Source organism: Sceloporus undulatus, chromosome 1 (assembly GCF_019175285.1).
Source record: "Sceloporus undulatus isolate JIND9_A2432 ecotype Alabama chromosome 1, SceUnd_v1.1, whole genome shotgun sequence".
NCBI lineage: Eukaryota > Metazoa > Chordata > Lepidosauria > Squamata > Phrynosomatidae > Sceloporus > Sceloporus undulatus.
In genome coordinates this window covers 104509644-104527308 of record NC_056522.1, presented here as the reverse complement: position 1 = coordinate 104527308, position 17665 = coordinate 104509644, and the positions used below count along the sequence as shown (strand labels likewise).

The 17665-nt window shown below is 42.9% G+C and overlaps 1 protein-coding gene across 3 annotated transcripts in view; it reads right to left on the bottom strand.

Moving 5' to 3' along the window:
• The window catches only part of CEP85L (centrosomal protein 85 like), a 184733-nt gene that overhangs the window by 129126 nt on the left and 37942 nt on the right, over positions 1–17665 (bottom strand). The window contains exon 1 of one of the 3 annotated variants that reach the window (XM_042445871.1): positions 7402–7666. The exons of the other annotated variants lie outside the window; for them this stretch is intronic. Coding sequence (XP_042301805.1) covers positions 7402–7453 — 52 coding nt within the window. The 5' untranslated portion in view covers positions 7454–7666. Of the gene's footprint in view, positions 1–7401; positions 7667–17665 lie in introns of those variants that run through there. 3 annotated transcript variants of the gene reach the window in all.

Below are 17665 nucleotides of genomic sequence, written 5' to 3'. Positions count from 1 at the left end.
ATGTAAATGTTAAATAGCATAGGGGACAGAATCGCTCCCTGAGGGACCCCAGATGTAAGGGCCCTCTTATCGGAGCGACAGTCCCCCAGCTCCACCATCTGGAATCTACCCGAGAGGTAGGACTGGAACCACTGCAAAGCAGTGCCCCCAATACTCAACTCTCCCAGGCGATCCAGAAGGATACCATGGTCGATGGTATCGAAGGCCGCAGAGATGTCCAAGAGCACTAACAGGGACACACCACCCCTGTCCATGCCCAGATGGAGATCATCGACTAAGGTGACCATGGCAGTCTCAACCCCATAGCCCGCCCGGAAGCCGGTTTGAAATGGGTCCAGATAATCCGTATCTTCCAAGACCCTCTGTAGCTGGGAGGCAACCGCTCTCTCGATCACCTTCCCTAAAAATGGCAGCAGTGATACAGGCCGATAATTGTTTCGAATTAGGGGGTCAAGGGAGGGCTTCTTTACTAAAGGTTTTACGATGGCCGTTTTGACATTAGATGGGAAAAGGCCCTCCCTGAAGGATGAATTGACAATACGACGCAACATTTCTGTTGTTGCCGTTCCCCCTTGAACTGCCAGCCATGAAGGACAGGGATCGAGAGAGCGGGTTGTCTTCCTAACGCTACTGAGGATCCTGTCCACATCCTCAGTACTAACAGACTCAAACTGATCCAGTACAACTGAGTCCACGGAAGCTCTGGACGCCTCTACTCTCGATTCTGAACCAATAACAGCATCAAGATCAGCTTTTAGCCGAGAGATTTTATCTGCAAAGAAGTTGTTAAATTCGTCACAGCAGGCTTTAGATGGTTCCAGTAGTGGGTTCAGGGGGGGAGCCAGTTGAGTAAGCTCTCTCACAACCCTGAACAGCTCTGCCAGACGCGACTCCGCGGACGCAATTCGTGCAGCATAGAACGAATTCTTAGCTGCACCAATTGCCACTCCGTAAGCCTTCAAAAGAGACTCTAGGAGTGTCTTGTTGGATAAGTGCTGGTGTTTCCGCCATTTGCGCTCTAGTCGTTGCGCAGCCCGCTTCCTTGCCCTGAGATCTTCCGTATACCAGGGCTTTTTATTGGAAGCAGGCCGGAAAGGACACTTGGGAGCGATACTGTGTATAGCCCTGGAGAGATCAATATCCCAGGTGTTAGTCAGGGCATCAACAGAATCGCCGTCAGCTCCAACCAGATAGCCCTCTAAGGCTTCCTGGAACCTATTGGGTTCCATCAACCTTCGAGGGTGGACCATTCTAATAGGTCCGCCACCCCCGGGGGGGATCTAGACAGTAGCCTTGATACTAGCCTCAACCAGGAAATGATCCGTCCATGACAGGGCAGAGATATTGGTTACCTCTGCCCACGGAGACTCTGTGTCCGTACAGAAGACAACATCGAGTGTATTACCAGCGGAATGCGTGGGCCCTGTGACCAATTGGGACAGGCCCATGGCAGTCATGAACTCCTGAGCTGCACCAGTTGGAATGATACTGGCCTCGGAGGGGATGTTGAGGTCCCCTAGGACAAGAAGCCTAGGGGACTCCAACACCAGCTCCGAGACCAGCTGTGTCAGCTCGGCCAGGGAGTCTGTTAGCACACGGGGTGGCCTGTAGACCAACAGAATCCCTAAACTGTCCCTGGCCTTTAGGGTCAGGTATAAACACTTGATATGGTCTGTCTGGCGGACATAGTTCCTGGTCAAGGAAAGGGTGTTCTTATAGATCAAGGCAACTCCCCCCCCCCCCGCCCACTTGCCCTAATCTGGTCCTTCACTGAGTACCCGGCAGGGAGGGCCTGTGCCCACACCGCTTCACTCTCAGGCCCAAGCCAGGTCTCAGTAATGCAAGCCAGGTTGCAGTTCTTATCCTCCACAAGATCATATATTATGTGGGACTTGTTCTTAACCGACCTGGCATTGCACAGGAGCAGAGACAGGGTTTGTGGTACAGTTGGATTGACCCTCAGACCTCTTTGGCTAGGAGAGTGGATGGAAGGTGGGATAGATATCAAAGCACTCCCAATAAATGGCCACCCAGCCCTTGTTTAAAAACAAAGAAGGAGACTCCACCACTCTCCGAGGCAGTGTATTCCACTGTTGAACAGCTCTTACTGTCAAAAAGTTCTTCTTAATGTAGAATTAGGTAGAATCTCTTTTCCTGTAGCTTGCATTCACTGCTCTGGGTCCTAATCTCTGGAGCGGCAGAAAACAAGCTTGCTCCCTCCTCAATATGACATCCCTTCAAATATTTAAACAGGGCTATCATATCATCTCCTAACCATCTCTTCTCCAGGCTAAACATACCCAGCTCTCTAAATCTTTCTTCATAAGGCATGGTTTCCAGACCCTTCACCATTTCGGTCACTTTCCTCTAGACATGCTCCAGCTTATCATATCTTTTCAAATTGTGGTGTCCAGAACTGAACACAGAATTCCACATGAGTGGCATTATTACTTCCCTCAATCTAGACACTATACTTCTATTGATCCTAAGATCGCATTGGCTTTTTTAGCTGCCACTTCACACTACTGATTCATGTTCAACTTGTGGTCTACTAGGACTCCACTTTTACATGCACTGTTTTGAAGTCAGGTGTCCCCCATCCTATATCTGTGAATTTCATTTTTTCTGCCTCAGTGCAATACCTTATATTTCTCTTTGGTGAAATTCATTTTGTTAGTTTTGGCCCAGCTTTTTAATCTATTCAGGTCATTTTGAATTATAATTCTATCCTCTGGGATATTAGCTACCTCTCCTAATTTGGTATCATCTTAAAAACTGATAAGCATGCCCTCTATTCCTTCATCCAAGTCATTGATCAAGATGTTGAATAGTACTAGCCCCAGGACAGAAGCCTGTGGCACCCCACTAGCCACTTCTCTCCAGAATGAAGAGAAGCCATTGGCTGAGCACTCTTTGTGTTTGGCCAGTCAACCAATTTCAAAACCACTAACAGTAGCATTGTCTAGCCTGCTTTTTACTATCTTGTTTGCAAGAATATTGTGGGGGAACTTGTTGAAGGCATTACTGAAATCAATATACACTACATTCACACCATTCCTTTCATCTACCAAACTGGGTGGTAACTTTTCCCCCCTTTTTTAAAATGGGGACATTTGCCCTCCTTCAGTCTGCTGGGAATTCTCTTGTTCTCCAGGAATTCTCAAAGATTATTGACAGTGGCTCTGATCTTATATTTGCCAGTTCTTTTAATACCCTTGGATGAAGTTCATCTGGCCTTGCAGGGGTGGATTTCAAAACTGAGGAGCAACCTCTTATTCCTGCAAGCAGTAATCTGCATTGAAACCTCTGCCTTGTACAGCCTGACCCCTGCTAGATCTGGGCTACCAATTAAGCAGTGTTCCCTATTGAATATCTGTGCACATAACTTTATCAAACAGCGAGAACTGATATGTATGTTTAAGACTTATTTTCATAGCAACACTGAACAACAGAATTCTTGACAAACAGAATTTAAAAGCCAGGGATTGTTAACCACCAGAATAATGAGGAAAAATTGGCTAAAGTATAAACTTCTTAGCAAAGTATTATGTCATCATAGTTCAACTACTCTGGTTGGTCCAGAGAATTGTTATATTCTAGAATATGCTTCAGCCAATGAAAATACAACTTCAACCAGTCAAGAAATGGTAAACTGAGCAACACTTCTTCTAATGTTCCAGTACTCAGCAGGCATAATCATTGCTACAAGTGGATGATATGGATTTTAGTAAACAGATTAAGCTGAATAAAAATCACCATAGGACAAGGAGTTCCAGCTTTGACAACAAGAACGTCATATTCTGTTTGTCAGCAGGACACATCTATCCAACAGCAACAATCTTTCTTTATCATTCTGTTTTATTCCGCACTTCAGCATTATTTAAGCAATCTAGGTATATAACAATATTGATGTAACAGTAGGACATGCTGGGAGGCACTGTCAATTCTTAGTAACAGCTGTGCATTTCTCACAAGCCTCTCTGTCCTTTTACTTCAGGAGAATGAACTGTTGTTAGAAAGATTTTCTGATTGTTCTGAAAGGCTTGGAGCCTTTTCAGCACTTGTTTTTCTGCTACATATTTTCTCAAGAGGATGAAAATAACTGTGGTATATCACCTGTTCTTGTCTGGGTCTTCCCCCGCACATTTTTTTTGTACATTAATATTGTTTTGAGAATAAAAGCCATTAAAATATTTATCGTTATCAGCCAGGATTGCCTTCATCATCCCAACATGGCCCCAACTGCCAGGGATGATGGCAGCTGTACTCTAAGAAGTCTAGACTAGAGGGACACACACTGAGAAAGGCTGGTTCACTTTAGATACTAAAATCCTGTTTTCTTAAAGGACACTCTTATTTTAGTTTTACTGTAGCTCTCTGAAATTTGCATTGGTCTGTCTTTTTAGCCCTTCCAAAATGGAAAACTTTACCAAGTGAGTAGGTCAAAATGAAATGACTGATGCTCTGAATGGAACAAGTAAACAAGATTTCAAAAGCTAAATACACTTGGCATATGTACCTGTGATGTAAAGAAATTAATCACTAATAACCGTTAAACGCTTGCCCTATTTTACTCTGTAACCTATGAAATAACACATAAAACAATATGAGGTGAGACAACTTTTGTATCTGACAGGACCTTGGTATATATACCCAAGCAATAAAATCAGTATGTATTATTATTTATTATTATTAACCTTTATTTATAAAGTGCTGTAAATTTACATAGCGCTGTACATACAATCTTTTTAATTGGACGGTTCCCTGCCCTCAGGCTTACAATCTAAAAAATTGTAATATTTTTCTGTTAATGAAATCAGTATTGTAATATTTTCCTATTAACTAGAGAGAAAACAAATCATTTCTGTTCTTTATAAATACTGAAGAACATAAAAATGATCTTAGTGACATACATTCATTTTTACAACTGCTATAATCTCATCATTAAAATATAACTCCTTTCTCAAATCATGTATATCTCCTAGTGAATTGAAAATAAAAAATCACTTTTTAAACAACAACTGGCTGTCTCTTTCCAAACTTAGTAAATGAATGGGGGCAGACAACAATTAAATCAGCATGGTCTCTAGAACTGTCCACACATATAACTTAAAGCTGGCAATTTAAAGCATTATATCCCACTCATCAGATATAGTGAACAGTACAGTATTACCTGAGGAATGACCATTTATCCTAAAACAGTGTGATGGCAAGAACAGCTTGTTCTCAGATACTGCAAGCAAACTGCTCCACACCAGTAAGAAAGTTTAAGAGTTGATGTCTAAATCAACTTTTCAACCATTGGGACACCGATATTCAGCATTATTTTTGTCACGGTTTAATCAGATAACATTTTTATGTGTCTTCACAAACATTCAGCATTACTTCTATCATGGTTTAATCAGAGATAATGCCGTTGAGCGCCTGACTTATGGCGACCCTAAGATGAACCTCTTCTTACTGGCATGTGAACTGGACAAGCCAAAATGACCACAGATCTAAATGTCTCCGAGGTGTGGCATAGTAGTTTGAGCGTTGGAGATCAGGGTTCAGATCCCAGCTCAGCCATGAAACCCACTGAATTAATTTGGGCAAGTCACACTCTCTCAGCCTCAGAGGAAGACAATGGCAAACCTCCTCTGAACCAATCTCACCAAGGAAACCCCATGATACGATTTTTGCCTTAGGGTCGTAGTAAGTCAGAAACAACCTAAAAGGACACGACAACCACAACCACAAAAGGAATCCCTCCCACTGAAGTCTCAACAGGAAAGGGCTCTCAGTTTAGGATTATGGACACCACCCTCATCTTCCTTCAAAAATAAAGTCTTTTCTTTCCCTGAGTTATCACTGCTTCCTGGATGCATTTTCTGCAAGGCAACTGGAGGGGGTCCATGGCTGGAAAAGACACACTTCTTTTATGTCTCTTAAGGCCATGTGCATAAAGAAGGAAGGAAGGAAGGAAGGAAGGAAGGAAAGAAAGAAAGAAAGAAAGGCGGCTGTAATGAAATCTCCTCCTCATATCCTCATTTCTCAAAGTCCTCACAAGCTACCCCAAAGGAAGAAGAAATAATAATAATAATAATAATAATAATAATTTTGGAAGGGATTCTCTCTCTCTCTCTCTCTTTTGGAAAGAGTAAGATTTAAAGGCGATTAGGGAGAGAGGGCTAAATATAGCCTCAATCTCATTGCAGGGCTTGATGGTTTAAATGGCTCCCTCAGAAGCGGAGTCCTCTCCCTTTTCTTCCTCTCCATGGCAAGGCTGCATCCACACTGGAGAAATTATACGGTTTGAGACCGCTTTAGCTGCCCTGGCTCCATGCTGTAGCATTCTGGGATTTGTAGTCGGCTGTGGCACTAACATTAATATTGATTAGAGACTAAAAGACATTAAAATATGTGTCATTATCAGCCAGTTTTGACATCATCATCATCATCATCATCATCATCACAACATGGCACCAAATGTCAGGGATGGTGTCAACAGCTGTCCTCTAAAAAAGCTAGAGCAGTGGTCCCCAAACTGTGCCCTTTAAGAAGAGATTTTGGACTTCAACTCCCAGAATCCCAGACTATTGGCCAACATGGCTGAGGCTTCTGGGAGCTGTAGTCCAAGATCTCTTATTAAAGGGCAGAGTTTGGGGACCACTGAGGAAAGGGTGGTTCACTTGAGTTGCTAAGGTTTCTATCAGAGGTGCCACAGCCAACTACAAACCCCAAAATACCACAGCATGGAGCCAGGGGCAGCTAAAGCGGTCTCAAACCGCATTACTTCCCTAATGTGGATGCAACAACCCTTCCTCCCAGGCACTTTTTTCCCCCCAATCTCTCTCTCTGGTGCAAAACACACTGCAGAAACAATCTGGTTTGGGGTTGCTTTAACTGCCAGTGCTGGGGAATCCTGGGAATTGTAGTTTATTGTGGCACCAGAGCTCTCTCTCTCTCTGAGAAAGACTAATAAATGTCTCACAGAAAACTAAAGTTCCCAGAATTCCTTAGCATTAACCCGGTTTAGCACCGCTTTAACTTGTCTGGCTCTTTGCTATGGAATTCTGGGAGTTGGAGCTTGTGGAGGGGCCCAGAGCGGACTACAAACAAACTCCAGCTCCCAGAATTCCATAGCAAGGAGCCAAGACACTTAAAGCGGTGCCAAACGGGGTTATCTCTCCAGTGTGGATGCAGCCTAAATGGCGTTAACGGTTGAAACGAGAGAGAGAGAGACAGAGGAAAAACCCCACCACTAAAACTCAAAAGCGCCCTCCATTTTGAGAGTGGCCCAGAAGCCGAGGTTGGCCCTTGTAGGGCATGAGAGCCCTGCTGTCCTCCTCCTCCTCCTCCCCCTCGGAAGCCCTCCTGGGTCCTTGGAGGCCCCCAGGGCGCCCTTGGGTCCCTTTTTACCTGCCCTGTAGTCGCCCTTCTGCCCCACTTCGGAGAGGAGCCTCCCCCACATGGCGGCCTCCCAGCCTGGTCCAAGAGGGAGAACCGGGGCCGGCGGCGAGGAGAGAGACGGACGGATGGACGGGGGTCACTGCTGGGCTCCCATGGCTGGCCCTCCTCTTGCTCCCTCTCTGGCCTCTTCCTCCGAGGCTGCCATCATCTTCTCCCTGGCAGTGGCTGCAGAAGGACGGACAACGCTCTCCTTGTGCCACTGCGGCGCCGGCCCTCCTCCGCCTCCGCCTCCCAGGAGCACCCGCCCGCCCTCTTCCTCCTCCGCAGATGCTGCCGCCGTTACTCTTCTCAGGAGGAGGAGCAGGAGGGAGTCCATCTTGGGCACTGCCCTCCGTGCCTCCCTCCCTCCCCTGCCCCCAGGGTCTCGTGTTGGGGAATGGACAGGACAAGGAATACAAAGGCATACATAGCCCTCTTGGTCTGTGGGGCCAGTGTTTGTAGAGAGATCTTCCTGCAGCACCTTTGAGGCTCACTGCAAGAAAGACCTTCCTAGGCGTCAGTCTGCTTCCTCAGATGCACTTGGAGATCTTGTTAATAATAATAATAATTACACTCATCCCTCCATATTTGCAGATTTGATATTTGTGGATTTGATTATTACCTGATTTGATTACTATGTTCTCTCTAGGCATATCTAGGTCCTCCTCCAGTGCAACTCTATGGTCAACTTTAACCAAAAGTCACACTGAAAGACCCAGGGATCCCTAGAGAGAGACTCCTCTAGGCCTCTGGCTCCTCCAGGGCACTTCTAGGGCCAGTGTTTGTGGGACGTTGGTCAGAGTTGCCCTGAGGACCCAGAGGTTCCTAGAGATGCATCCTCTCAGGTAAAAACACCCTGTTGTTGTTATTTACGCTTTCCCCATATTCACGGGTCTTGTGCCCCTGACCCTAGCGAATATGGAGGGACAAGTGTATTATGCAGAGAGATCTTCTAGCACAGTTTTTGTGGGTTTTTTGGGCTATGTGGCCATGTTCTAGCAGAGTTCCTTGAGAGTCTGCTAGAACATGGCCACATAGCCCAAAAAACCCACAAAAAACTATGGATGCCAGCCATGAAAGCCTTCGACTTTATCTTGTAGCACCTCTGGGACTCACTGAAGGAAAGAAAATGGCAGCATGAGCTTTCCCAGGCTTTGGTCTACTTCCTCAGATGCATTAGGAAGAGGGGGAGAACTTATTGGGAAGTGATTGGGATGGAGAAACCAATGCTGCATCCATCCACACTGCAGGGCATAATCCGGTTTGACACCACTTTTGCAGCCTTGGGATTCTGCAGATGGCAGTTTGCTCTGGCTGTTTAAGAAGTTAGGTTTCTAACATGATTTATCTGTTGTCCCAATACAACATCTATCTATCTATCTATCATCTATCTATCTATGTTCTACTTTTATTTATTTTACAGTTGGCCCCTGAAGTTTCTGGCAAGGTGGAAACGCATTGGGTTTTATAAGATAATAAAAGTTAGTGGACCATTAACAGCACCTGACTCCTCGGCGGGGTACAGACCGCCGCTTTGCAGCGGTCTGCCGCCGCCGCCAGTAGGTCCGCGGGGGAGCCGGAACCTTCACACGGCCCGACTCCCGCGTGGACCGAAAAAGAAGCTCCAAAATGGAGCTTCTTTTAAAGTCGCGTTTGTGACGTAGCGAGGCGCCAGGGGCGCGCTCACTATGTCACAAGCGGTGCGACACGTCTGGACGCTGTGCGTCCAGTACGTAAAGATGGCGGCGCCCATGTAGAAGGGGTGCCGCCATCTTGTACGTATACAATATGTACTAGGGTTAGGGGGGTGCGGAAGCACCGCCCCTTCCTAACCCTAGTACGTATTGTATACGTACTAAATGGCGGTGTGTATCCCGCCCTCATTTCCTTTAACTCTTCTAGTTTGTTCTGGCACCTCAGAAAAGCCTTTTCTAGGCCTTGTGTGGCCGAAGGAAAGCTAAAAAGCACTCCTAGAAATATGAAAGTCTGTGCTTGAAATGGAGGGCCTTGTAAACACGGAGGACAAGACCAACTCCAAGGTTAAAACTCTCATAAAAATAGGAACCCGTGCTTCTTAGGCTCAAAATGGAGGGCCTTGAAGAAACATGGAGGGCATGGCCAACTCAAAGCTAAAAACTCTCATACAAATATACATTCATTGTTCTTAGGCTTGAAATGGATGGGTGACCTTGGGCAAGTCACACTCTCTCGGCCTCAGAGGAAGGCAATGGCAAACCTCCTCTGAACAATTCCTGCCAAGAAAACCCCATGAGAGGATTGCCTTAGGGTCACCATAAGTCCAAAACAACTTAAAGGTACACAACACGCAAGCACAAGCTGAACCTATAAGGAGGTTTCCTGAGGCTGAGAGCACAAGATGACCAGAAGTCCTCTTCTTCCGGGACACATCATGTAATATATGGTGTCCATATATTTTCTAGATTTTGCCAAGACTACCTGTTACTAACCAAGATTTGCTATGTACCTGCACACACGCACGCATGCATGCGCATACATAACATCTCCGCCTTTAAAAAAACCTTAAAAGTTCATTGTGGCTGGTATTCCAGGAAAGAGCACACAGGCTGCAAAGCTGATGAAGCAAGCAATTGTGGGGAGTTCTTCCTTCGTATATCTAAACCCACTTGAGATTGGGGGATGGGGTAGATTTGCACTGGCAGCCAGAAATGAACATCTGGAAACAGGACAAATCACAGGCAATCGAACAGAGTTCTCCCTTTGTGCTCATTTAAGTCTTGGCAGCCAGGGATATATCCTGGCTTATAAAATGCATGCTGCATTTATTAATCTGTGTTTCTTTAAGCATGTGTCTGTGTGTTCTGCATATGCCCATGCATTATTCGGTTGAGTCTGTAAGACATTTTGGAACTCAATTTGACAGGGGAAAAGGCAAAGACCATTCAGCCGTTCGTTGATCATAATAGTTATGAGACTAAGGTTCTTTTTCATATATCTGCTCTGTTTTTATTTTAATAGTTGCTTTATCCCCAAGACCCTTTTAATCACTTCAGCAGATATTTTAATTACCGTAACAACTTACCATTGAAGACCAAAGAATGGAAGATAATAATCAAATCTACAAGAAACAATAAAGTTTGATTGCTCAAGTACCTCTTTTTCCTCAGTTGGTTTAAATATTAAAAATACAATTTTCCTAAAATACATGATTTACTTTTGACCAGTTTGATTTTTACACTTGATATACACTATATGGCCTAGGCAAGTCTAAACTACTGGGAAGATGTTAGTGTACCACTGTAGTTGGTATGGCCCCTTTTACTTGTATTTACCTAAGCAGCAACATGAACCTCTGGCTTACATGTTCAACCTTCCTACGCCAGCATGACCATGATGACCATGAGGAACAGATCAGAAACTTTTATATCCTCTTTTAAACTAACCAGAGTTCTTCATTACATACAAGCAAAAAAGGAACTCTTTTCTTACTTTAAACTACAGCTAGTTCAAAGGAGATAGGAACAAACCATGATTTGAGAACAGACTTATGAACAAACCATAGTTTAGCTATACAGAGTTCACCTCAGTTTAGATACAATGAGAAACTCTGGTTAGTTTTAGATCTGGGGTGGACCAAGTGTACTCCTAGACCCACATCACATGCATCTCTTCTGGCTATTTTTGTGGATCTCAGAAACAGCCAAAATTGTCCCTTTTCTGGACAAAAAAGGCTCAGTTGCTTCTCTTAGTGCCCCCCCCCCCCCACAGTTGCAATCCATCTTCCAAACAGATTATAGCCTACACATATATACATTAAATATTTTAAAAATACAGTGGTCCCTTCACATTTGCTAGGGTTAGGGATGAAAACACCCATGAATGTAGAAAAACTGCAAATTTAAAAAAAAAACTGTTTTTTTACCCGAGAAAACACCTCTCTAGGAAACTCCGGGTCCTCAAGTGCATCTCTGTGGTCAACATCTGCCAGAAGCTGATCATAAAATCATGCTGGAGGACCTAGAAATGCCTAGAGAAGTGTTTTCTCTACGAACTTCTAGCTTTTCCAGCACAACTCTATGGTCAACTTCTGGTAGACTTGTGCTGGAGGACCTAATGATTCCTAGAGAGAGCATATGAATCAAAACCACAAATAATCAAAGCTGCAAAAATCAAAGCCACAAATGTGGAGGGCCAATGGTATATCCATTTTTCAAACCAGCAATGGGCTTCTGCTAGTTCCAGATTTTTATTTTTATTTTTGGCAGTCTGTGCAGCTCCTGGGCTGGCAAAAAATTACTCCATGGATCCATCAGAGTTTCCTACTCCTGGTTCAGAAGCAAAAAATGGTGAAACTAGATCCTGCAATCATTGATTACTTAAGTTGCACAATGCACACACACGTATGGGCATCCAGGGGGAAGATTGTAGAATTAGTGAAATGCAAAAAGATCAGCCTTCGGCAATTTTATATAGAACTTAGGATAAGCAAAGTGACCTTGCACTGAGGCAGCAACTGGTAATAAAACATTGCTATGTTGATTAATACCTGTAATGAGACCAGAAACCATTATCTTAGTTCAGGCTTGAACAGTCAGAATCAATCTTCTTTATATGTTTGAACACTAATTGTGTCATGCATTTTGCTTTCAAAATTATTCTTCTGGAGAATGACAACTTTCTATAACAGCACTGTGAAAATTAGTCATGCCTTGGCAACCTCTTCTTAGCATGCCTCTGATGAACACTGCATGAAGTTATTAATGAGGATCTCAGTTCTGTTTATTCTTATTAAGAATGCCCACTTAGTTTTACTAGATCCAGTTAAAATATACGAGCACAACTTACAGATAATGTTGTTACATAATATGTGCAAACAGAAAAGATGGTCTGAAAGAGGATAACTTGGGCATGCTTAGTAGACTGTGCCCAGTGTTTATGACATCATTCATAAATCAAAATACTGCAGTCTTCTTATGCAACCAGGGAACAAACAGATAAAGTAAAAGCAAGCATATTCATTCACAGATAGATTCAACTGAAATTGAACCAATAGAAGGTGGCTGACCCAAAAATGCAAAATTATACAACTTTGCATGCATTAATGCATCCAGGATTTCACTGAGCAAAGTGGGCTGTTCATTCTGGACTCAAACACAAAATGTACAGTGGCATCTTAACCTGTTTCTTTCTCTCAATAGGAGAAAAGCTTACAAATTGAAAGATTTGCCACCTCTCCTTTAAAAGAACATTAAGCACAGAGATAAGAAGCGTATTAAATTTAGCCCATGATAAGGTCAGCTGTCTAGCTGAAAAAGCACAAATTCTTAGGACGATAGGGGTTTTTTGCAATCAAAACATTAATGATTAATGGAAGAGAACCGCAGAGAAATAACAAACATGCATTTCAGTATAGTATTATTTAAAAGGAAAGTATCTCCTGGATTCAGGAGGATGGGAGATATGGGCAACTTTGGAGGCTGTGGGTCAGCAGAGATTTTTAAACGTTTAAATACGTGTTGCAGTACATTCCTGTTGCTTTTAGATCTTGTTCTCTTTCCTGAGCCATTAGGTAATGGATGGGCCAAAATCTTGAATTAATTTGTAGTCATGAAGCCAAGGAAACTGCAGTTTCTAATTTAAAAAGGAGTAGATGTGAGTATGAGTGGAACAACAGGCAGAAATAAAACAGTCAAGTACTATAAGCAAGTGGAGAAGAAGGAAAAGCAGTCTGGTTACTGTGCAGTTGGACACAAAATGTGCAACGGGGAAAATGGGCAGTCTAAAAACTGATAATATGCAGCTGGGCAAATGGGAGGAACAAATTAAGGGTTTCTTAAGCATTTGCAAAGTAGAAGTACCAATTGTACCAGCCTGGCTCAAAATCCTTAAAAGCATCAAATCCCATCTGATCTTGGAAGGTAAGGAGGGACAGCCCTGGTTAGAACTTGGATCGGAGACCACCAGCAAAGAGCAGGTTTGTTGTTGTTGTTGTGTGCCTTCAAGTCATTTCTGACTTATGGTGCCCCTAAGACAAACCAATCACGGGGTTTCCTTGGCAAGATTTCTTCAGAGGAGGTTTGCTATTACCTTCCCCTGAGGCTGAGAGAGTATGCCCAGTGGGTTTCATGGCTGAGTTGGAAATTGAACCATGGTCTCCAGATTCATAATCAAACACTCAAACCACTATGCCATGCTGGCTCTAAAAGACCAGTAGTATATTTCAGAGAAAGGAACTAGCAAAATCACCTCTTGAGTATTCCTCGCCCAAGAAAACTCTATGAAATTAATTATGTCACCATAAGTTGAAAGGTGATGTGAAGGCACACACACACACACACACACACACATCAATTTTCCCAGCAGCATCACTAAATAAACACTACCTATTCCTGTAGAGAAACTGTCACTGACACAGAGTATAAGTGAGGTGCAAAACATGCTTTATGTTTTTTGGCCTTCATAATGGGGGAATTTGTGTAGTTGGAATATCAGCTTTAAAAATGCGCTGATCACACCACTTTCTCATGGCTCTCTGCATCTCAGAGCACACTCACTCTGGTTTCCTGCTACCTTATTTGGTCCGTTAACCTCTAGGCCTTGAAGCAAGCAGCTTACAGAAGCAGAAAGCAATGGTTACTCCATTTTCACTCCTCTCACATGTTGTACTACTACTTCTGGTACTGCAAGTAACATATAGCGATCTTAATGAGTAGCTATTGATAGTTCTATTGTTCAGGAATTGGCCTGATCCTCTCATAGACACAAAATATGTGTATCCAAACAAGTACTGTCTACTTATTTGTTTGATTAATAAATGTACAGTGAGCTCTTGGTATCCACTGGCATTTGGTTTCAGGATCCCCCATCGACACCAAAATCCCTTGATGCTCAAGTTCCATTAAACACAATGACATAGTAAATTGGTATCCCTTATATATAATGGCAAAATTAAGTTTTGCTTTTTGGAATTTATTGTATCTTCAAGCTGTGGATGGTTGAATCCGTGGATAAAAAATTCATGGATTTGGAGGACCAAGTGTATATACTGTACTGCGTAACAAAAGAACTTACCAAAGCGATGTACGGTACAAAGACATAATCACAAAAGAAGATAAAAATAATAAAACATCCAGTCCAAGGTTATCCAATACAATATATAATATCCAATAAAACAGCATACCGTCATCCCTCTGTATCCATGGATTTTTTTTATCCACAGATTCAATCATTCACAGCTTGAAAATATTGAAATTCCAAAATATGTAAATTCCAAAAGCAAACCTTGTTCTTGCCATTTTATAGAAAGGACACCATTTCGCTGTGCCATTGTATTGAATGGGATGGGCATCCATGGATTTTGGTATACACAGGAGGTCCTGTAACCAAACCCCAAAAGATACTAAGGGCTCATTGTAATATGAACATATACAGTGGTACCCCGGGATACGAAAGCACCGCGTTACGAAATTTCCGGGATACGAAAAAATTCTATAGGAAAAAACTGTTCCGGGTTACAGTTTTTTTTTCGGCTTACGAAAAAAATTTTTGGTGCTTTTCGGCGCTTTTTCGCACGAAATCGCGGCTTCCAGCGCTAGCGCCTATGGCTTTTTCGGGTTGCGAAAGATTTCGGGTTACGAAGGGCGCCGCGGAACGGATTATTTTCGTAACCCGGGGTACCACTGTACATACCATATTTACAAAGGTAATCGTAAGCATACTCAAGCAGCACAAATTCTTCTGGGAATGCTGGAGTCAAAATAAATGTTTTTAACAGGCACCTAAAATCCACAGCACTGGGCTCCGTCTCCATTTCCTACCCAGAGGGTAGAGACAATCCCATTAAGTGGTAGCCTTTTTGTAGTGGTTGAGAAATGAAAGTAGAACAACCAAAAAGGCCACCCCTTGATTACTGAAAGCAGCAGGTGGATGCATAACAGACAAGGTGGTATCACAAGCAAGCTAACCTATTTATTTTATATGCCACCATTTCCCTAAAATGGACCCAAGCCGGCAACTCACAAAAGACACTTTTTAATTTTAAAATGTACTAGTGATCCATGTCATGTCAGTTTATTAGCATTGCAAAGTATGCTATATGTGAGGGCACAGCTCTCTTGGGCACTTACAGCATCAGGGCTGGCATGTGTCCAGGGAAGTTTGGGCTCTGTTTAATTCAGACATGTAAAATCTTTTTCAGTTACTCAAGATCTATGGATATATGTAGTCTTATATAGTTTATTATGTTATTTTCTTGCATCTTTGTTGACATGCTCCTGTCTCATATCTCATCTGCTGTGGTGCTATATTTATTTTTATGAAGCCTAAAAGTAGCTGTGAGAAACCTGTTTTTGGCACTTAGTCATGTGGCCATGGGTTTAAGAACAGCGTAAGAGAGTTGCTTTTTTCAAGTGCTTATAGGGATTCAATTTATCTTTCTTACCCTCTACTCCTAAGTGTATTAGGAACAAAATCACATTAATTTCATTCAGGCATATTTCCAGACAGGTATTCTATTTTTATAGCACAAAGTGAATTTAAGTGATCTTTCATTATATGTTCTGTAGACTGGAGTTTGCTGTTAGTTTAGTATGTGAGGTAAACAAAAAGCTGCATGAATAAAAAAATATCTTCCAGCAAGGTACTTTCTTTCCATTCTGAACCTCTCAGCAAATAAGATAAGAACAGCCCCCTCAAGGCATGGTACTAAGTGCCTTAAAACATTCCCTACAGAAATTTGGCCTTGTTTCAACCCTCTGTTGTTGTTGTTGTTGTCGTCGTCGTCGTCATGTGCATCCAAGTCATTTTTGACTTATCACAACCCTAAGGCAAACCTATCATAGAGTTTTCTTGGCAGCTTTCTTCAGAGGGAGTTTGTTATTGCCATCCTCTGAAGCAGAGAGAGCATGACTTGGCAAGGTCACAGTTTTTATGCTTGAGTAGGGAATCGAACCCTGACCAGCAGAATCATAGTCATAGGGCCAGCCAAATTCTATGCATGCTTACTCAGACATAAACTTATTAAATCTTATTCTCAAATAAATATGGACAGGACTGCAAACCTAGAAATAATCAAATTATAATGTGAAGTCGAACGCTTTCATGGCCGGCATCGATAGATTTTTGTGTGGTTTTCGGGCTATGTGGCCATGTTCTAGATTAGAAGAAACTCGGGCCACATAGCCTGAAAAACCCACAAAAATCTAATCAAATTATAATCCAGCATAATTATACTATTGAACTCAATGGACAAACTTGGTGGTAAGCAAAATCTTACTCCAGTAGTTTTGACACTGTATAGTTGTGACTAATAATTGCAGCACTTGTTCACCTTTCCAAATTACAGTCTACTTGGATGCATAGTTTTTTGTGGGTTTTTCGGGCTATGTGGCCAGAAAGAAACTCTGCTACAACATGGCCACATAGCCCGAAAAACCCACAAAAAACTATGGATGCCGGCCATGAAAGCCTTCGAATTTACTGGATCATCTTATATAAATTTGAATAAAACTACTCCAAGTAGGTGCATTGAGAGTGCAGCCCATTCTGACGCCGCAGTTCCTTCTTCATAGCAAAACATATGCAGCTCCTCTTGAAGAAGAGAAGATACACAGTGTACCACCAGAGGAATGACAACCCCAGAAGAATGCAATTCTGACATATAACTGAGAATACTTGTCGTGACGAGCTGAGTGTTCCAAAGCTGCGCAAAGGACCCTGCATTTCATGTTTAAAGTAGAAAACAGAGGAAGGTCATGGAGAGAGTGGATCATCAGAGCCCGTGATGTCATTTTGTGAAACCCCTTGGCAACTCAATACCACACATTTTGGTAAGGCAGAAGCCACTGTCATTGGGTTAAAAGTTATGCAAATTTTTGGCTGTTGTTCATTTACTTGTGAAAGAACAGCCCAAAATTAAACTTTTTCACAGGCGTGTGTAAGAACGGTGCTAATGTTCACCTCCCCCTCCTTGCCTTCCCCCAAAAGAAATGGCTTCCCCAAAAGAAATGGGTTGTGACCATTCTGAACAACTGGAAGACATCCATGATACATTTAAATAATTTTCAGGAGCATAGTTTTACATTTTACAATAACACATAAGGAAAGAGAACTCCAGAACTTTGAATTTTCAGCCTTAAAAATCACCCAAACAACCAATGTTAAACAAGTGATCTGCAGAAAAGGGGAGGAAACTAGGGCGGGCTACACACCGCCGCTTTGCGGCGGTCTGCCGCCGCCGCCAGAAGGTCCGCGGGGG